The following is a 23940-nucleotide window of genomic DNA, read 5'->3' as shown; positions in this document are numbered from 1 at the left end:
ATAATTTATCTTTGTTTCGAGCGCAGAGATTAAAGATTCTACAATTATACTCTCTGTTTTGCCCAAATGAATTGATTTAAAAAGAAATATATTGTTCATAGTCAAAATATTCAGTTCCTTAAACGTATTTCTGCAAAAAGTACCATATTTTAAGCTACACATCCATCTAATAGCTGATTTTCAAATGATAAGCATCCTTGGAATATTTTGCAAAGAAGAGATTACTCCACTTCTCAGCTGTATAACTTACATAAGAACAGAAAAATACACAGTACACAGTCCTTTTATATATATATATATATATATATATATATATATATATATATATATATGAAACGAAATATTTAATACATATTTATCCTTATATGCGTAAGTGATATTTAAGTATTAAAACAGCTTTATACTGCATATCTGTGAGGTATTTGAAAGCAGAAAAAAATGGGATTCTACATAGTTAAAAAAAATCTGCGTTATGGTGGTTTTTTATTATTATAAAATTTTAATAAAGACCCGTTTTGCTGTTAATTCTTCGTTATCGAGTTATAAGCGTTCAAAGTTGCAATGATGGAAATGTATTAACAATAAAACGAGGTAAAACTCGCTGCATGAACAATTTTATTGCATTTTACATTCATAATGCATACATTAACGAACTTTAAACACTACTATAGTATTGATTAAACAATAATAATTAACACAACAACAAATTAAACGGTTATATCAACTATTTTCTAAATAAAAACTAACTTCCAGTGTTAATATCAGCTGATAATTGTTACTTATCGTATATGAAACAAATCAGCTGGAACTACTTACTAAAACTGTATTACAAAGTTAGCTGAGTAAATCGAATGTTAATTTACAACAATGCAGTTTGTATTACGTTGAAATAATGCAACTTAACTCCTCATTTCACCTTTTTACTTCAAAATACTTGTAATGATAAAATTTGATAGTGCTAGTAAAAAATATCTGATGTGGACACCACATGACTTCCTTAACGCCTATTAAATTACATATACACATTCTTTTAAAAATGAAAAGTACATAAATTATTATTTCATTAATAACATCTGGTATTTTTTCATATATTTTTTACTGTTATTATTAAATTATTATTTATTATAAATTTTTTTCAATCAGAGATTAATAATTATTAATAAATCAATATATTTAAATTATAAAAAAAAAGTTAAAAAAAGGGAATGAAGTCGGATTCGAAGCGATATGCCTTCACCTTGTAAGATCAAAATATTTCGTTAATTAAAATTTTATTTGGCTATAACTCTGGAACCAATGAAAATAAGTACCACTTATGATATTCTATATCGTTGAAAATCTCTCAATGAATACTTATTACTGTAGTTAAGAAAAAGTCCAAAAACCATTTTTTATTTTTTTTATTTTGAGCTTTTATGGACACTTTTGGTCCAGCCGATTGCAATCAAAAGGGTGGTGCACAACCAGATGTTACAGCATTCCTAAATCAAAAATTTCAACATCCTACGGCTAATCGTTTTTGAATAATGCGAGATATATACGTACAGACGTCACGCCGAAACTAGTCAAAATGGATTCAAAGATGGGCAAAATGGATATTTTCGTTGAGATCTGAAAACCGAAATTTTTCGCGATCACAATACTTCCCTTACTTCGTACAAGGAAGTAATTAAGTTGTAGGTCAAGCGGTTCAAATTTGTTTTTTGGTGAACGTTTTATTATTAGTTTCCTCGTTCATTTATTTAGTTTTATTAAATATTAAATCTTCAAATAACAATGCCTTCTTTAAGTGAAACCGAAAGAATAACTCTGTTGATGAAGTACGGGTATGGTGACCAAGTTCGGCCTTTACAAGAGGTGTATGATTTATTTAATAATAAATTTTCAAACAGAGAATAAATCGACTGTGATCAAGATAGTACAGCGATTTGAAGAAACTGTAAAGAATCGTCCTCGCACTGGTAGACCAAAATCACTTTACAGAAGGTAGACCTTTGTTGAAGACAAATCATTCATCGATTCGGAAAGCTGTTGTCCAGCATGACATCAGTTATTTTTCAGTTCAAAAAATTCTTAAAGCAAATAAATTTCATCCTTTTAGCTACAGCTGGAGCAAGAACTTTCGGAAGATGATTTTGACCTCCGAGTTGAGTACTGTGATATTATAATGCAAAAATTAGTCATATACGTCAATTTTTCTAATTCAATAATATTTAGCGACTTTTATGTTAAATGACCATGTGAATAAGCAAAACTGTCGATATTGGAGCTATAATAATCCCAGATGAATGTTGAACTCAAACACAGCACCTACAGAAATTCAACGTTTGGGCGGGAATCGTTGATCATTGTATTGTAGGGCCTTTTATTTTAGATGACAGTCTTACAGGTGATGCTTACTATAATTTATTAACCGAAAGAATTTTATCAAATATCTGAGAAAATTTTGAACAAGAATTAAATAATAGTTTGGTTTCAGAAAGATGAACCACTACCTCATTATTATCTAAAAGCACGACAAATTTTTAATTAACAATTTCCAAATTGCTGGATACGCCGTAGAGGAGCCGCAGAATGGCCTGCCAAGTCCTCAGAACTGTCTAATATTTTTGGAGATACCTGAAACATAATGTTTAAAAAACAAAATCTGCATTGACGACTTGAAAAGAAGAATAATTGTCGAATCTGCTTGTGAACCATTAGACGTGATACAAATTATAAACGGATTTTACTTGAGGTTAGCACACTGCCAAGCTGTATAAGGTAAGCATTTAGGGAAAACAGTTATTGAAAAATGGTATGCTTTCAAAATTTATTTCATTAGTAATTTACGATCGAAAACATTTATTTAAAATTTTTAAATAAATATTGTAATATTAAAAGTAAATATCAGTTGATATAGCAGTGTAATTTGTTGTGTTAATTATTAGTTATTGTTTATTATTATCAATATTATTAGCATTGTGTAAAGTTCGTTTGCATTATGAATGAAAAAGCAATAAAATGTTCATGCAGCGCGTTCTACCTCGTTTTATTGCTAACACGATTTTTCCGTCATAGCAACTTTGAATGCTTATAACTCGATAACGAAGACATAACAGAAAAACGGTTTTCAGCATTGTTTATCATGTAAAATTTTAAATCGAAATCATGTTTCATATGTACACCTTGCCTTTTAAAAATATTTTAATTTGATTTAATATGACGGAACCAAGATGACAGACAAAAATGTAAAACCCACATAATGCAGATTTTTTTAACTATGTACAATCCCGTTTCTTTCTGCCTCCAAATACCTCTCAGATATGCAGTATAAAGTTGATTCCATACTTAAATATCATTCTCTATTTATATAGGCTTACCACACGTCCGGGATTAGCCCGGACAGTCCTGGTTTTTTAGTGGGGTTTGAGAATTTTGTGACTGGCGAAGATTTTTTTTAATTTTAGAACTATATGTTCGACATCGCCTTTTTAAACATTCTCTTACCGCCGTGCATCTCTCAGCCGACCTTGGAGTAAGCGCTGACGTCGATTTTGACGGAGGCGTGGCTACTGGGCTCGCCACAACGTTTTACTTATTTGGCATCACGACAGAGACAATGTGCTTATGTTATCGTGTGTGAAGTAACTCGTCTACACGTTTTTGATAATTTTTATCTCTATTCGTTTTCTGTCTCGTCGTTTAGCAATGGGCAAAAGAAAATGTGTGTTTAATGTTAACCTACTTCAGGAATGAATACAAATTTTTGAAATTGTGTATTGACAGTAACAATGAACATGTTTATTGCTTGTGCAACAGAATTTTCTGTTGCACATAAAGGAAAGGGTAATGTTGAAGATCACGTGAAAACAGCTAAACATAGGAGTGCTATTAATGCTACTGCTTCAGCGAACATAACAGATTTTTCAAAAACCAAAGATAGGAATAACAATAACAGTGATCTGGAGTGTGCTGCTAAAGAAGCTAGATTTTCATACTACACTGCTAGACACAAACTCAGTTTCAAAACATCAGACTCCACATGTAAACCGGTTAAAAAGTTATATGACCCAAAATTTTCATCTGCTAGAACCAAAACCGAGGCAATTATTGTTAACATTACTTCGCCATTTATATGTGATAATGTATAGCATTCTTTGAAAAACATTAATTATGTAACAGTAATGATGGATAGCTCAAACAGAAGTGAAGTAAAACTTGTTTCGATTATTATAAGATATTTCAGTCTGGAGGAGAGAATTTAAGTTAAACTTTTAAATTTTGATGAAGTGCCAGGTGAAACTGCTCAAATTTTGACTCAGTATCTTTTGCAGTGTGTAAAAACATACAAACTTGAAGAAAAGTTGGTTTGTTATACTGCTGATAACACTAACAGTAATTTTGGTGGTGTGAAGAGAAAGGGGAATGAAGATGTGTTCAGAAAAGTTCAGTGATTTAGAGAGACCTATTTTAGGAATGGGTTGTTCAGCTCACATTGTTCACAATTCAGTACAAACAGCATGTGATTCTCTATGCCTGGACATAGAAGTTATTGTTATAAAAATTTATAAATATTTCCACATATACACACTAAGAGTAACGAAACTTAAAGAGTTCTGTGAATTTGTGAAAACAGATTGAAAAAAAGTATTATCTCATAGCAGCACAAGGTTCCTTAGTTTGTTACCTGCAATAGAAAGAATTCTTTTCATTTTTGATGGTCTAAAATCATACTTCCTATCTTGTGATAAATGCCCAAAATTATTATTTGATTTTTTTTTTAAATCTATAAAGTGAACTCTGTTTTAAATTTATATATGGTACTTTACAGTTATTTAATAGTGTTGTTCTGAAATTGGAAGCTAATTCCATCACAGCAACAGAAGCATTTCAGACATATTCTGAATTAATTTGTCAACTTCAGGAAAGAAAAACCCACAAATTTATACCATCTTCTGCCAAAGAATTGCTATGCACTCTAAAAGAAAATAATGATATTCAGGAACAAAAATTCTTCTCAAGCATAGACAATTTTTATAATTCTAGTATCCAATCCTTAGAGTTGTGGAGTACCAGTTTTGATAAAGTTAGTAAGTTTTAGTGGATAAATATGTGAACTGAAATTGCCTGGTCTGTTTTAGATGAGTGCACAAGTTCTTAATAAAATTATAAAAGATTTCATAAATATTTATGAACTTACATTGCTTAACCAGGTAATTTAAAACCAAAGGGTAGGCTGTGATTCAAGTGCTGAAAAAGTACCAGATACTATTGAAGAGAAGTGGAAAGCAATTTTCAAGGTGTTTCAAAAGACTGATATTTCATATTGCAATATTATTAAAATGGTTGAGTTTGCAATTTCTTTGCCTGGGACATCTGCTCCAGTTGAGAGAGTTTTCGCAATTATGAGTAAGATTTGGTCTGCAGAAAGGGGTAGACTTTCAGTATCTACTGTTAAACGTCTGCTAAATGTTTAAATTAGTTCAAAACTTTCTTGTTGTGAATTTTATGATGTAATTAAAACAAACCATTTCTGAAAAAAGTCATGTCTACTGAAAAATACAGCTGAATAAATAAAGTTTAATGTTTCAGTAAACTGTTAAGACTTTTAAGTAATTTCAGAAATATGTCGTGGGTTGGACCCAAAAAAATATGGTAAGCCTATATTAATGTATATTTGTATAAAACATTTTCAGTCTTTTGTTACAATTAGCCAATAAATAATTTTAAACATAGCTGATCTGTATGATCATCCATTTTCACCCACTGACAATTTTTAAATTTAAAAAGTTTACAATTTTGATTTACAATGACATCATCCTTCCCTTTGAATATACAAATATCAAACTCAATGTTTTTTTGCTCATAAATTGAGTTAACTAAATTTACCTGCAATCTACTGTAATTTCAATACTGAACTACTTCTTGAATAATATTGTTTATATGTACTTTGAATTCATTGAGCTAAGGGACTGCAAATGTTAAAAGTAAAATATTTCATAGCTGTTGGCTAGCTATCTATTGAAACAATTGATTAATTAACCCCTCCAATATAATTATAACTCAACTGTTACTGAATATTAACTCATTTTTTTCAAGCAGTGGACATTAAGATACTGGTGAGAATAATCTCATTTCACTATTGAATGAACTTTCTTAAATACCACCCAGTATCTTATTTTACAAAAACGTCAACTCTTACTTCTACTAGTAGGCTGTCACTATACCAAGCAACCAGTCTAGTGATACGCTGTAGAGTTCATCCACTGAAGTCAGATAACTTAAAGTGTCCATGTGTCTTAAATGAAATAATAAGGAAGAAAATACCTTTAAATATTAAAAAAAATGGTCAGTAGGATTAAGTTTTTGAAAATGGTTAGGGAATTCATATATCATCTTGATGAAATATAAATTCCCTAACCATTTTATATTTCATATATATATTTATATTCATATATATATTTCATTACGATGATATTCTTTCTATGGTACTATAAATATGTACATTAGAGGATTCTATAATCTCTTAACTACTCTTATTAATAATAATCTATCTATAATTGAAAGTAAGTCACTAGTGTTTACTTAAGTATTTTGTATTTTACTATAATAACAATATTATTATACAACAATAATAATATTATTATTGTATAACAATATTATTATGGGTTGTTCAGCTCACATTATATACAATTCAGTACAAACAGCATGTGATTCGGCTTCCACTTTGCGCACATCGGCTCTGAGCCTGATCTTCTTGGCTGCTGAATATTGTGCGCCAGTGTGGCTTAACAGCCCTTATGTTCATAGAATTGATGCTCAACTTAATGACATTATGAGAATAATTGTCGGGTATCAGGTCTACTCCCGTGGAATGGCTCCTAGTATTGAGCCACATACCGCCCCCGAACCTGTGCTTCTTCCTCTACAATGATCTGACATTTAAATTAACCATTCCATCACCACACCACCACTATATTTATCACAGTAAAAAAACAATAATAATATGATATGAATAATAGTATGATTTTCGCCAAGGCAGGGGCACAAAAGATGCCATTCATACAGTTATGAGCATTGTTTCCTAGTGAGTCTGAGTAGGTCTTAGGTATTTTTATTAACATATTTTAATAATTTATCCAATTTGGCTTTTTAATTTTTTAATAAATTACCTTTAATGATTTGTGGTGGTCCTCTGCCCTGTTTCAACTGCAGAACCGTGATGAGCAAAATGTGTGATATAGTTATTTCAGCAATTGAGACAGCATCTCAGAAATAGGAAAAACACTAGCTAAAGGTTGTCTGCAGGGTAGTGTTTTAGTAATTTTCATTGGGATCTTAGAATAATAAAAAATAAAATTAAAAAAATACAAATGCTTTATTGTTTATCAAACAAAATATATACTTAGGTTTAGATTTTAACTAAAGTTTGTTGTAAATGGTTTTTGGGGCAAAATCTTTTTTCATATTTATTTTTTTATATGTTCAGTTGTGGAATATTTAACCAAATGGGGATGAATCAAATTTAATCTTTTATGGTTTGTGGGAAATTATAGTACAGTTTTTAAGAAATAACCTTTGGTTTTTGAGAGTACATTTTGTTTTGAGATCAGAAGGCATAATTACATTCATTTTCACTTTAAAGACTTCAAATATTTATATATAAACACACACACACACACACACACACACACACACATGTAACCATATTTTCAAAAATAATTAGTTTTATAAATGAGTAGCCTACATCAGATCCATAATATGATACTCCTGGAATTTATTACAATATGGGTCAGTAAATAGAATTCTCTGCATGAAAGTTATGTAAACACATACAGTTGAAATAGTAATTGTGGTATATACTTGGTTATTAACAATATCTCCCATTTTTTGTCGTAGTTTCATCTTTTTTTGTCAGTGATTCAGTACGTATATATTTTAATATTTAAAAAAAATCCTCTCTAAACTAAAAAATTTCAAGAGGTAAAATATTTTAACAACTAATTTTAAATATGACATGCAAATAATTGTATTTTTTTATAAAAAGGAAATCTAATTTTTATGAATGATTTTAAAATATAGTACATTTCTGTTTTTATATTTAAGGCATCGTCTGATTGATACTAGAGCTAAATTTTTAATGGTGTATGACCATCGTTTATTTCACAATCAACTACATTATTTATGGAAGAAAATTGTAAATATCATATTTATTCGTCGCTATAAAGAATCTTCTCGTTATGAATTGTCAACTGTACCTTTTCCAGTACCAATTAAAGGAATGTTAATACCTCGCCGTGTTGATACATGGCGCGCTGGAAAATTTCAGGTAATTATTATTATTTTTTAATTATCTGAATAAAATGTTTTTATTTCTTTTATTAAATGTGTTAAAAATTTTATTCCATATAGAATAACAGTCATTCCTCTTCTTTTGGGAATAATTTTCCATGTAATTATAAAAACCTTTCTTGGTTTATTAATCATCTCTTAATATTTTTTCTTAAAAAAAAAATAAGTAAATACAAACAGATATAAGAAAATGTTTTATTTTTGTTTACTTAATATTTTAACACAACAGTTTTGTTCACAAGCATATCAAAGGAAATTTTATGTTAAAATAACAGTAAATGACTAATTTTCTTATAATTACTTTTGTTCTTATGTGTGATAAGTTTTTTAAGTTGTAATTTCTGCATGTGAAATGATATTAGCTCCATATACTACCCAAATATGTAATAATTACAGATTTAAGCTAGTCAATTAGAAGAATAACAGATATTATTCTTTCTTTACTTGGTAATAGATAAGAATACCAAATAAATATGTTACTCAGATTATGTTACAAGCTGAAACTGAAATTATCTTTGAAATTCAATAAATGAGGAATCTTAGAGTTTCAATGTACAGACTCATAGCAGTCATTAATTTTACCTTACCTAGCTGCCTTCTCAAATTAAAATCAATTCATTGTCTCTCTTTTCTACCTCATCCATGTCTCTTGCCATGTTCTCTTGATTCTCAAGTACTTCAATATCCTTCTTAGGTTTATCATCCCACTTCAGCTTGGGTCTTTCTAATTTACTTCCAGTTTCCTCAGTGCATCTACCAGCCACTGAATTATTTTGCTTCTGTTTGTTGCTATCACATCTACATCCATGAAAAGATTATGAATTTTCAGATTTTTCCTCCGTTTGGTTTGCCTATTTACTTGGACTACCTCAAACAGTTTTCTAAGAATTTTATTCTCAAAAACTGTCCTACTTTTTTACTTTCCTTTTTTCTACTCCATAAATTAGTACTGCCCTTACAGTTGTTTCAAATATTATTAATTTGGTCTTTTTTGAAAGAATTCTTGTGTTTTTTTTTAAGTAAGATACAGAAGCATCTTTCAAGAAATTTCATCATGCCAACATTTTACTCTTCCACTTTTTTTCTCCATTTCACTGAGCTCCAAGAATTTATGTTTTTCAGCATCAGTTCCACAACAATAATTAATTCATTTACCTCATTTCTGTCTCTTTTTACTACCATACATTCAGTTTTTCATGGATAATTTTCATTACCACATTTTATAACACTTCAATTAAAACTCCACTAATATTTCGGCTCATAACCAGACTTCTGTTCCAGTTCTCCCAGAATCACACAATCAGCAAAAATCAAGCACTTTTACTCTCATATCTAAAAGTACTCCTACAGTTTTTCAAAACCTTTTCTAGTACCAAGTTAAACAAACTAGAAGAAATTTATTTGTCTTACTCAAGTCTTAGCCCAAAACACTATTACTTTTTCTTTTGATCTTATTTTACACTTTACACTTGCAATGTACAATTTAATGAGCCTGATCAATTTAATCATTATTTCTAAAATTATTTATAACCAGTATTAAACGTTTTGACTTAAATTACCTTCATTTGTATAAAATGTGATGTTACCTTATTAAAATGATTTCATTTTATAAGCTTAAATAATATTTATATATATTAATATAATCATTGTCAACCTCCATGGTAAATAATAGTTCTACCTTACATTTGAAAGATTCTAAGTTCAAATCTCAGACAGAAATAGCATCATCATATGATAGAAGATTCATTTCTCATCTAAAAAAAAATGTAACTATTATTATTACAGTAATGTGCAAATTAATCCAAAGATAGGGAATTTTTTTATTTCTACGTTGTGTCTACCCTGCTTGACCACACCCATTCTTTAAGTTGTCTGTGTAATGTGAAGTTATTGTTCTTTGGTTGTTTAGCAATTTTCATGTTATAAATAGTATTTTGTGAAAGTTTATTACATTCTTTATTATAAAATCATATTTTCATATATTTGTTCTATGTGTCTTGAATGTAAAATAATGAATATAACTCCAAGAAAGCACTCACAAAGTTTATCTCTTTCTGAGCATACCCGTATGACACATCGACAGTAGCTTCTGAGTGTGGTGTTCAACTAGAGACAGTGAATGCTACTTTAAAAAAATTCAAAGAAGCTGGCTCCTTTTTACCTAAAGAAAAGGCAAATGTGGCTGTAAAAGAAATACTATTTCAACACAGAATCAGTTATTAATGAGAAAAAGTATACTTGATCCAAAATTATCTGCTATGGACTTAAATTGAGAATTTTGCAGCCAGTGGAACAGATATACATGTGAACTGTTAGACACTGACTTCTTCCAGCTGGGTGTAAAGATTTAGCAGCCAGCTAAAAAGTAGTTTTTAATACCAGCAATGCACAAGAAAAGGCTCTTGAGGGCCAAAGCGTATCCTAACTGGACCAAAGAAGACTGAAAAATTGTTACGTTTTCCGACAAGTCATATTTTTATGTTCAGGACCAAAGGGTTCCATACGTCAGAAAAGCATCAGATGAAAATACATCACCAGTTCATATCCAAAGTCAGTTAAACATCCCCAGAAAAAAATGTTTTGGAGTTGTTTCACATCTGAAGATCCTTGTTCATTACTTCCAGCAGACAGTGTGTTGAAAAGCGATGAATAAGATTCTGAAGGAAAGAGTTGCAACACAACTTCAAAACAAATTCCCGCAAGGCGCTGGAGTGTTCCAACAAGATTTGGAGCCATGTCAAACTGCCAAAAAATTAGAAAAGGTTTTTGAAAGATGAAAATTTAAATGGCCAAGTAACTCCCCAAACTTAATACAATTGAAAATCTTTGGGCAATAGTCAAAAAACGACTCAAAAATGAATTTTACCACAAAAATTGACCTCATTAAAGAAATACTATTGACATGGTTTCTTGATGAAGAAATCAAAAAAATATTTACTACACTTGCTGAATTGATGCCAAATCATGTACGTAGTGATTAAGAATAAAGAGGGTATATTAATTAATTACTAGATATTCACAAATTGTACAAGTATGATTTTTTTATCTAAATAAAGATACTTTTTATTAAATAACATCTGTGTTCAGATTAATTTGCATGCTACTGTATATGTCATCCTGTTGTTAATTCGTGAATATGTAAAAAATTAAACTTAAGAAGAAATAATTATGAACATTATCCAAATAATTGTTTTTTTTATTAGTTTACTTTTTGAAATTTAATTAGCCTTTAAAAAAATCAATGTAATTATAAATTTATTAGAGTTTGATAAAAAATACTAATATGTTTTCAAAAAATAATTGCTCAGTTAAGATATGACAAATGGGCATGTGATATTGATAAGAAAGATAAGAAATATTTAATAAACATTTACATTGGAAAAAAACACTCTTCTGTTATTTAAGTAATTCCATATAGCACTTAAGATCAAATATTATTGCTATTAAAACATTTTTTGTAATTTGATAAGTATGGGCCATAGAAGATTTCAAAGCTTCCAGCAGAACTATTGTAGAAAAATGGCATATATTGCTATTACCACTGAGAGATAATCTCCTCTATAATAGCAAGTGTGTTAAATATAGTACAAATGAAATAGAATACTAATACATTATAATACTATCTTTAAAGCCTAATGTAGAATGCTTATATATTTTCATTATAACTGTTTCTCTGTTAATATGTACAGACTAATACCAACTTGTATCGAGAGAAAACAAAGGAATTGGATGGTCAAATTCTACGTGCTGTTGTAATTCAACATGTGCCATCTGCAATTAAAATGGTTGATAAGCCAACACCAAATGATATTATAGTGGAAGGCTATAAACCGATTGGATTTGGAGGCTTAGAAATAGAAGTAACTTAAATATGAGTAAACCATTTATATCTTTTTATAATAATGAAAATAAAACCTTTTTTACAGATTTTATAATAATAATAATAATGTTTTTATCATGTAATACAGTATTTAAGTAATAAAATAAATATTTTTAGGAACTAAAATTGGTATAAATATAAAAGTTAAAATCACAACTAATGATGGTATTACATAAATAAACACTAACATATAAATTTAGATTATTAATCAGTGTAGAAACTGTATAAATTCAATTCCTTTGTACAACAGAAACAGAAAATAAAATCTTATTGATTAAAACATTAATTAGAATTAAAAATAGAAAAACAAATTGAAAAGAATAAGACTTTAACTGCTTGGTCAAATAAAAGATAAGAATACCCAGGAACTAATAGAAATAAAAATTACTGGTTGGAGGACATTAAATAAGCCAAGTTAGAAATCAGTACAAGAATTTTACAATTATATTAAGTAAAAAGTACAATAAAAAAATGAATAAGTTTTCTGCGGTAACTCTTTTTATTATAATTTATAAACAGTATTTAGAATACGAAATATCATCATCATAACAATCATCGGAATGAAAAATATATGATACCATGTGAGCAAATTTGCATAAAGCTCCATACTTTTTTATAAATCTGGAATTAACCTTTATATGTAAAAATCTATATTCAGTTATAATGAAAGTAAAGGCAATTATCCACAATTACAGGAATAAGGCAGAAATCGCAACAAATATATTTTATAACTGGTAACAAGATCATTAAAAATATGTGTAAGCTCCAACAAAAACTTTTAAATAGTGTTACAGATCAATTTTATGAGGAACAGAAAACTAGGCTTTTTCAAGTACCTTAGCTGCTAGTTTCACTTTTTGTATGAATCACTAGATAGAACAAAGATCATTGAACAGTTCTAATTTCACAGAAGGTTATCCATTAAGCTCTATTAAAGAAGTGGTTATCCCCTGTGCTAATAAAAGAGGTCAGTCTGCTGATATTATGGAACTTGGGCAGCAGTTTAATCTAACTTCCATGAGACTTTCCCCAAAAAAAGTCTTAAAGGGAAAAGAAGACGCTTAGCCCACAGAGGGATTACCTCAGATCAGGGTAGATCACTGTCTTACCCAAGACTTAAAACATATAGTTTTTAAAAACTCTTAATATTTTCAGTATGTTCTGTAGATTAATTGAATTTTACTCACCAAGTGGTTGTATGTAGTAAAAGAAAAAACAAATTTGAATAAATCCTAAATTTTTATAAAAGTAATAGAAATTGTGAAACAATTCTAAATGCATGAAAATATGCACCCAACACCCAATTATACTCAAAAGAGATCTGTAAGCATATTTTCAATATTTCAAAAAGTAGTTGTAATTTTTATTATATAAAAGTGTAAATATCATTTTATCATATAGATCTTTTAAAAGTGTCCGTAAGCAATTTATAGTTTTTATAAATACATGCTATTAATTTTATAGTTCTGGGAATAGTGAAATAATTTATTAATTAATGAATATTTAAATAAATTTGTTAATTAAAAATAACTGGGTCATGGATAAAATAGTAAACTACATCTCTTATAAAATGATGATTATGTCATCTGGAATAATTCAGAAAGTTGAATCCTGGAAATTGTAGGATTTAAAGTAAATATGATATAGTAATTGCTGAAACCACATTTAAATAAATTGTGGATAGAATTCCCCTGAGTATTTTTGGCATTTATTAATAGTTAATTACCATAGCAGTCAAAGCTACTTTAAATTTATAAAAATTTAGAGGAAATTTTATATTTACTGCTGACTTAACTGTATATGATTCCATAAAATTTGCTGGCAGAATAAAAAGATTCATTACAAATAAAACATCAAATTTAATAGATCAAAGTCTATTTGATCTATTTAAACTGTTAAATAGATTGGTTATTGTTAAACTGTTCACACAGTTATTAACAATAGCCAATATCAAATAACATTAACTAAGAATATTTCATTTACTATTTTCAGTAAAAGAATTTCATTTATTGAATGAAACACATTAAATTTTATTTAATGTGGACCTACCAGGTTGGTCTAGCAAAAAATTCATCATGCAAATCAGCTGATTTTAGAAGTAAAAGGTTCTGAGGTTCAAATCCTAGTAAAGGTTAGTTACTTTTATATGAATTTGAATACTAGACAGTGGATACTGGTGTACTTTGGTGATTGGGGTACAATTAACTACATATCTGTACAAGAGTACAGCTCATTTAATGTCACACACACCATCTTCATCTCATTGGTCCATGTAGTTGCTTATTATTTATAAATTAAAAACGTTGCAATGGACACATTAGAAATAAAAAATAAAAATTTATTTAATGTTAATTGAAAATAACACCTTTTATTTAATTATTAGGTACTGAACAGTTTAAAATTGGCAATGAATTTCAAATCACTAGTCTATGAACCACCAAATAGTGAAACAGAAGCATGGGGTCAAATGCAACTAAATGGTTCATACTCAGGACTGCTTGGAGAAATGTGTAATGGGCATGCTGATTTTGCTCTTGGTAGTTTACATTATACACCATATCATCTTGATTTGCTAGATCTTAGTGTACCTTATGCTACTGAATGTCTTACATTTCTTACCCCAGAAGCACTTACAGATAATTCATGGAAAACCCTTATACTTCCATTCAGGTAAATATTATAAGTATTGACTTTATAATATTAAACAGTAATATAAATAGTGTATATGTAATAGTATAATATGTATTATATGTTACATGCAATAATATTTAATACTGTGAATAATAATGTAGTATTATGTTAGATTTTTAATCTTTCACACACCATTAATATGGTATACATACCATTATATTAAAATATTACTTAATTAAAATTTTAGAATTTGGTACCACACAATTTTTGAATGATCACATAAATTTTATCAGCCCTATAAAATTTAAAGTAGAGAAATATTCACTACATTAAAATATTTTATATTGGCTAATAAATACTTCTAAACTTAAATGAAATAAAATAATGGTAAAGGAAATAAGATTTTAGGTTAAGGTTAGATCAAGTTAGGTAACTAACAATTTAGTGTACTGTACAATATCAACACAACCTAACCAAACATCTATCACTTGCACTTGCTAACCTTGTCTGATTAACCTTAAATATTATATGTTCTAATTTTATATATAATATTACGAAAATCAATGCTTCACTTTCATGTAATAATAATTTTGTATTGGCAAATATAAAAAGTGTATTGGCGCCCATATAATAGACAAGGATTGTATGATCCCTCAAAAGATAAGTCCACATGAGAATAATTTTTATATAAAAATATCCTCTAATATTAACATATTTGCCTTTAATCCAGAAAGTTTTTTTTTAAACAGTCTAGTAGGGCTTTGCATTAACTTTGTGATAAATTATTGAACACTATAGAATTTATCTTTAAAATAAAAACTATACGTAATTGTAATTGATTATTGTATTGGTTGTTAAACAACCTTTGGTTGTTGAAATGAATAAATAAATAAAGTAGCCTTATTATGATTTTTTATTAAGCATTTAAATATTAACATATTATTTTAAACATGAACACAAAAAATTCATTGGTTGTCTTCAGTGAATTTAAATTATCATATTTTATAATCATTGATATAATTATTAAAAACAGTTCTTTTTGACTGATGAAAAATCATTCATGTTCAATAACTCATGAAATGTCTGTTTAATTATTTTATTCTTACCTTCTGATCATGGGAAAATATATTAAAATCATTAAAATTTTTTACATCATTTCAAGCTTGTTAAATGATTTAATTTTATTCAGGAGCCTTGAATTTACACATGTAGGAATGTTCTTTAAAAGATGTTAATGTAACTTTAGAACTAGCCAAGATTAAGTTCTAACAAAAGTTAATGGCTGTATGCAGTTGTGTAAATAATACTGGAACTTCAAGAAAATAAAAATTTCAGTTTTAATTCTTAAAGTATTTAATTGTATTTAAAACCAAAAAATGAAAGATAAGTTTTTTACACCAAAAATAAATGTTCTGTTAGTCTGTCCATTAGACACTTGAAATCTAAAGTTTATATTTTAACTTAAAAATGATGAAAAATTAAAATAATCTTTGAAAGAGTTGAAAAATTATAGTACCTTTATGACCTAATAATAAAAATAATTACCAAACACCTCTATCATTACCAAACACCTTACAAACTCTATCATAATCATTATCCTTTCCCTTTAGCCGATTGTCATTGGGTCACATTGCACATCATGAATCTACACTGAACTCTTTCCTCCACCAATCTTCCCATAAAAGTCTCTTCTTCTATTCTTTTTAATTCTTCCTTCATATAATGTAACCAATTTTTTATTGGTCTTACTCTAGGTCTTCCCTTTTATGTTAAAATTAAAAGATTTATTTTACTGAGCTTCTACTTTGGTTTTTCTTCAAGTGCCCAACCATCTTAGTCACCCCTGTTTTCTCCTCTAATAATCTGCATCCTTGTTTCTCATTATTATATTTCTTAGCCACTTTTGATCTTTCCCACGAAGCTTAAACAGTTCACCTTAACCACCTACATTTTAATATCTTCTCTTTCTATTATCACCTATGAGTCTGAACCATATGTTAGAATAGCAGAATAATTACTTGTAAACCTACAAAAATATAATTTACTATTTAATATCAGTTTGGGTTCAATTTTTTTTAAATATATTAAAAATTTAAAACATATTAATATAAGAACAAAGAAAACGTACAGTTTAGATTTATAAACCAATTCAGTACCAAAAAATCAAAATAGTTTGAAATTCATGAAATAATATATCAAATAAAAACAAATTTTAAAAATGCAGATATTTTTGATTCTATTGAAACACTATGCTTGAAAACTAGTACAAAAGTTAAAATTACATTTACAACTTATTAGTAATCATGAAAATATTAATAAAAACAACGAAAATAGATTTAAAGACCATTTGATAAATCAATAAATGTAAATAGGTAACTTAGAATATATTTAAATTGAATCACTGGAAAGTTTTAGGAAAAAGAGTCTAAACTCATAAAAGTAAAAGAAAAAAGAGCACATGTTTTATACAGAATTAATTTACATTACCCAAACAGATAAATCATGTATCTGGTGTCCTCTACCAGATACATGATTTTTCTGTCATACTTAATAAAATTGATTTAGATGTTAACATCAAAATTTTAAAAAAATTGATTTCAAAAATAAGGAATGAAACTTAATTGAAGTACTACAATTGATATTAATCACATACCAGATCACAAAAACTAATTTTTTAAACTTCAAAATAATATATATTTTTTTTACGAAACCTACCCTACATCCACTTTTAGGTTAGAGAATCATGATTGTTTTCTCATGATTACTGTATGGATTAAAACCATCTAACACTAAACATAGATAAAACTGTTGTGCTTATCAGATAAACTAACATTGCTGTTTGCGTGGACAGAATGCTTATTAATAATGATAACATTAGTATTTCTGACAAAGCGAAAATTCTGGCTGTTTTATTAAATAAGTTCTCCAATAAATAGATTGGTTTCATTTGTAACAAAATCAAACCTTACTGTATGCTCTGAAGCACCTTAAGAAAATGCTAAACTTGTTATCATTACTAAATGTTTACTAAACCTACGTATATTTCCACTATATAGTATGTCATATTTTGGGGCTCCCTCAAAATTCAGATCATTAAAAATAGGCTGTCAGATCATTATCAGGCATCCATAAATATGAATCGTGTAGACCCATATTTAGAAAGTTAAATATCTTATCTTCTTGTGTTTATATTTATAAATGTACAATCTTTACTAAAACGAATGGTCACATGTTCTTAAAAAGTAACAATATTCTTTACAAATCAAATAACAGAACTGTCTTAGTATAACTCAACACAGTACTTAAGCTTATGAGAAAGGTTATATAGAAAGGTTATATTAGAAAATTATACTTCTGTTGCCATTTTTAATAGATTGCTGAACCAATTGAAAAGTCTTTCTACTTGTTTATTAAAAGTAAAATTTAATTTTTTTTTTTATGGAATCATTACTAATTTGATGAATTTTTTAATACTAATTACAAAAAAAGCATGATTTATCTGCTTCCCTTCAACGATTTCATAAAAGTGTTGAAAATAATTTTTAATAGAGGCTTCTGAATTGTGAATTATTTTGTAGTAATCTTTTACATTTTACATATTTACCTTAATATTATTTCATGTAATTATATTTAAACTATTAATATGAACTTTAAACACATTTATCTTTTATTTTATAATTTGAATATTTTTAAGTTATCTTAAACTGATGTAATCTGTACAAGGTATTTTTATGTTCTGATCAGAATAAAGATTTCTTATTTTAGAAATCATACGAATTTCTTCTTTTAATAAAGGACTTATTTACTCTGCAACACGTTGACATAATCTATTAAAACCTGTAATGGGGGTTTTTGTGGTCAATGCTTTTGTTGATTTTTAACCACATATTTCATTGCTACTGCTAAACCTAACATACTGGATGCATTAAAAAAAAATATTTTCTTTATATATTTATAAAATACATTTTTTTCCTATTAATTATTATACTCTTGTATTGTTAATTTTATGAATACTCATGTCTTGATATTTCTACTTTTTTTTCTTTATTAGGTTAAATATGTGGATTGGAATAATTGTAACTTTTGTTTTTGGAGCTGGATTCTTTTATGTATTTGCAAATGTTTACAACAGTTTAAATAAGAACCAAGTAATTAATCACCCTAATAAAAATACAAAAACCACGAGTTCTAGAAAAATTAAGATAAAGCAAATGTTTAACATAAAAGATTTCAAGTTAATGCTAAAAAGAAAATTTCCTTTCAGTTCTCTAAAATTCTGGAATAAAAATAAATCAAAGAATATTAATTCAGTTCAAATTTATACCAAACCAAACATTCATTTTAATAACAATGTTAAAAATCTTCCGACATTTAAATTGGAAGGAATGTTTCTGTTTGACTCTTTTAATAATAGTTTACTATATACTTATGGTATGATTGCGCTTGTTTCATTGCCTAAATTCCCAAGTGGTTGGGCATTACGTATAATGACTGGCTGTTGGTGGATATATTGTATTTTAATAGTTGTCTCTTATAGAGCTAGCTTGACAGCAATTCTTGCAACTCCACAACCAAGGTAAATAACTAAATTAAAAAAATAACTAGTTAATTGATATTTTTATATTCATTATTAGCTGTAAACAGAAAATTTATAATTATCATTAAAAAAAAATTTAAACTGTTATGATGATTCTCTTATATCTTTTGTTATTATGATTAAATTCTTTATTATTACTTATATACAGCAGGTATGATTTGTTGTAAGTTTATACAGCAGATATATGAAAATTATTTTGCAATAATTTTCATATATCTTTTGTATAGCTGATCTTTGTTAGCAAATGTAGACATGTAAGCTGTTGCTCATGTAAGTCTTGCGTGATTTTAATTGAATGAAAATTATATATATAAATCATTGTTTTTAATTGTCTAATGACATAACAAATCTCATGCATTTACTAGTCTTCATTCACTTCATATCTTCTTTGGTGAATTCATTTACACTTGTAAATTTACCTTTACATTTTTAAATGGAGATTCCAGGTCATAAAAATAAATACATAAATATTTACTGTAGAACTTGAAAATTCTAAGTAATATAAATAATATTTAAATATTTATAACCACATTTACAAAATGATGAGAAGGTAATATTCTGTCTATTGACTTTCATATCATAAAAAATACAATCTATAGACAGAAAATTTACACCAACAAATAATTAAAAAATTATTATAAATAGAGTTCTATCAATTTTCTTAAGTTGCTAGATTATTACAAAAGTTAATGAAATATCATAATTGTGCAATTTTATTAAGTAATAAATTATAAAGATGGACAGCAAGTTAGGATCAAAAGCAAACTGGCAAAGCAAAAGCACTTTCACAAAGTACTTTCATGCAGGAAAGAAGTGTGCTACAAATTGTACATTGTAATCAAATGTACAATTCAGAATGTTAGTTTTCAAAATCTTTGTATGGATTGTAGTGTTTTATGATAGTAAAATATGAATGACAAGAGGAAAAAGAGAGAAAAAAGACTACTCTTTTCCTTTTTATAAAAATATCTGTATGCCTTAGAAATGTGTTGTTAGAGAAGGATGTTGAAAATTAAGTGGGGTTGATAAAGTTTGAAATAAAGAGTTATTTAAAAGAATAAGAGGGGTTAAATATGGGGCACAAACTGGGTTGATGACCCATATAATAGGACATCCATGTTTAGTTAATTTGGTAACAGAGAAATGTACAAAGCCTAAAAACTATTAAGAATGAGAAAGTCCACAATACACAAAGCAGAAGAAATAATTAGTAGAATCTAATCATTTTGTTGAAGTTAAAAGATTACTACAAAGCAGAAAGTTATGTGAAATAGAATCTAATCAGTAAGTTAAATGATGACTCATAAAAAGTAATGTGCATTTCCTCCATCTGTCAGTTTTAAAATATGCATTCTATGTTACAAACAACTTTAATCAGATGCTTTATATATGGTAAACTAAAGAAATTTTCTTGTATTCATAAATGGATAAATTGAAATTGTTTTTATTTTTACAGAGTTTCAATAAATACTGTTGAAGAATTAGCATTAAGTCCTATTAAATGTGGTGGTTGGGGTGAACAAAATAAACAGTTTTTTACAACATCATTAGATCCTGCAAGTCGAGAAATTGGTAAAAAATTTGAAATTATTAAAGATCCTGGAGCAAAAGATGCTATTTCTAGAATAGCAAAGGGTACTTTTTCATACTATGGAAATATTTATTTCTTAAGAAGTCTTATAGTTAAACAAGGGTTTCTGTTACAACTACCAACAGAAAATAATGTGAGTGTAAGAGGTATGATATCAGTTAATTTTTATTACACTTTTTTTTTATAATAGGATTTAATAATTTTGTTGAAGTTAAAAGATTACCGCAAGAAAGAAAATTAAGTAAAAATAATTTATTAAAATGAGGTTTTTTATCTAGAAGTATAGAATATTAAAGTAGTTAGTGCTGATGGATTTGTGATTTGTACAAATATACACTTGATAGTAAAGTGATTGAGAAACATTTTGGTATGAACTGTAGCAAGTGTCCATTATTTGTTAACATAAACAAACAGCAATGATATAGTAAATAAACAGACATTCAAAACTCAAATCAAACACAATTTTTTAGTATTTTCAAAACGCATCTTCCTAACCTAAGAAATAGCCACCAGTAATAACATCATATAACACAAGAGTAAGAAACAGCAACAACAAATGCTAAACATGCTGTAAAAGCAAGTGACAGCTTTATAACCATTTTTTTTTAATTTTTATATGCAGGCTAATGTATGAATGTTATTTTTAATGAATTTGTTCTAGTCTATTATTAAAATACTGACAGATTTAGATAGTTCTTTTACTTCTATCAGTGTTATTTGCAGTTATTCTTGCTTATCTAAATTTAATTCAGTTAGTCATTTAAAAATGTAATACGTTTCCTTAATCTTCACATGAATACCAGTAATTTTTATAGAAAAATTAAAGCTCTTAAAAGTAGACCTCAAATTACAGTCTATTTAAGGTGTTATTTTGGTTAGAAAATAATTTAAATTGTATAAATGAAGATATAAAGAGTTCGGTTTCAATATTCTATCGAAAGTAAAAGTATTTTTTATTTTAGAATTCATCTGGTATATTCATAATAAACAACTTTAAATGTCAAACCTCTTGGTCTGAATAATTTATGATTTTTTTTTCTTTTTAATTAAATCAAAAAATGGTATGAGAAACAAAATAGTTGCTGCATTATTTTACTGAGCAAAATCTACAAATGAACTAGTAGATTTACAAAATTAAGCATTTGAGAAGATATTTACAGGACTTAAAAAAATTTGTATTTATTTATTCTGATAATCAAAGTACCATAGACAGCTTTTAATCAGCAAAATATCCATCATTCACTTATAAAATATGGAAAAATTTATTTATTTATATCTACAGTAACAACAGGCTTAAATCCTTATTACTAGTGTTATCAGTAGTCAAAATTGTTTATTAAGATGATCAAAACAAAATGTAGATTTTTACAACAAAATGTAAATTTGTTCAGTTTACAATGAAATATTTTATATCATGAATTTGATAATTTTATAATAACCTTTAGTTTCATTGTTTACATAATTCATCTTATTTTTAATAGAATCTGGAAATGTAAAAGATCAAGAAAAAAGAACTACAAGTAATCATAACTTACATATAATGAGCGATTGTGTTATAAATATGCCAATTTCAATTGGATTACAAAAAAATTCACCACTTAAACCACAGGTAGATAAATATATAAGGTTGTTTATTGAAGCTGGGCTTGTTAAGAAATGGCTAAATGATGTAATAACTGATACATTTATTACAGAAGAACCTTTATCTCAGGAAGAAATAAAAGCATTAGTTGATTTAAGGAAACTTAATGCTGGTTTTATAGCTTTATTTACTGGTTATTTAATTAGTATTATTGTATTATTGGCAGAAAATATTCATTGGTTCTTTATTGTTAAAAAAGATCCATTATTTGACAAATATTATTTAAGTAAATATTATAAAAAAGAATTAATTCATTAAGAAAAAATTGATTTTTTTCAATTCTCAAACTTTTCCTAGTTCTTGTAATTATAGTCATTAATAAAATTTATTGCGATGCATAAAGATTTCTCCTTCACACATAATACTTGAAAAAAAATTCTGCAGTTAGATCATTCCAGAGTATTATATTGTAGAAATTATGCAACTGATTTTTACAAAATAAAACCAAAAATAATGATTATAACTTTGATTAATTCATAATTCTATTCTACCTAGATCATGAACAGACTAACAAGTAATTTTTCATATTTTATTTTATAATAATCTCTTAGTAAATTTTTGAACATAATACTGTTGGTTTATATATATTCCTGATTTCATAATAACCCACAAGACTCCTTAAGTCCAATTTCAGGTAAGAGAAATTGATGCTGTACTATCTCAGATTTATTATGTCAGAGACAGTGAATATTAATTAAAATCCAAATTACACTAATAACATAAGTATTCAAAATCAATCAAAAGTAAATATATCTTTGACTGAATTTAAGCCAAGATCCAGAAGTATCACAGAATGCTTATTATAACAGCTGAACTATAAAATTATATTAATTACTCAAGGGTACAAGTTCATTAAAATTCCTAATACTATGGAACTATTAGTTCTAAGGTGATAGGGAGTACACTCTTATTTTGAACCCATTGTTACTGTAAATTATTTAATAATGTTTTAAACAATGATAAATAGACTGTGACATCAACCAGTAACATAAAAGAGAGTAATAAAATGCAATGAGTATCTTAAATTCATGGAAAAACTTTGAAAAGGATTCCTTACATTATAAGACAATAAATTATAAAGTCCTATAATAAGCAATCATTAATTCTCCATTTTCCACCTGTCTGTGTACTTTTCTAAAAGAAATTCATAAAAGGAATTCATACCTCAAAAACAGACTGAGATACCTTAATAAACATATAGGGTTTTTGTTCATGATAGTCAACAACAAAAATAATTTAACACTACAATTTTTTGAAACGACAAA

The 23940-nt window shown here is 27.4% G+C and overlaps 1 protein-coding gene across 1 annotated transcript in view; it reads left to right on the top strand.

Annotated features, from left to right (window-relative positions):
• The window catches only part of Ir68a (Ionotropic receptor 68a), a 42192-nt gene extending 19259 nt beyond the window's left edge, over positions 1-22933 (top strand). The window contains exons 5-10 of the mRNA XM_075361798.1: positions 8089-8311; positions 12024-12194; positions 14598-14884; positions 18897-19421; positions 20899-21170; positions 22515-22933. Of these exons, the coding sequence (XP_075217913.1) occupies positions 8089-8311; positions 12024-12194; positions 14598-14884; positions 18897-19421; positions 20899-21170; positions 22515-22933 (1897 nt within the window). The remainder of the gene's footprint in view (positions 1-8088; positions 8312-12023; positions 12195-14597; positions 14885-18896; positions 19422-20898; positions 21171-22514) is intronic.
• The last annotated feature ends 1007 nt before the right edge of the window (positions 22934-23940 follow it).

Source organism: Lycorma delicatula, chromosome 4 (assembly GCF_047948215.1).
Source record: "Lycorma delicatula isolate Av1 chromosome 4, ASM4794821v1, whole genome shotgun sequence".
Lineage (NCBI taxonomy): Eukaryota > Metazoa > Arthropoda > Insecta > Hemiptera > Fulgoridae > Lycorma > Lycorma delicatula.
Note: the sequence above shows the minus strand (reverse complement) of the source record. Positions and strands in the feature narration are given on the sequence as shown.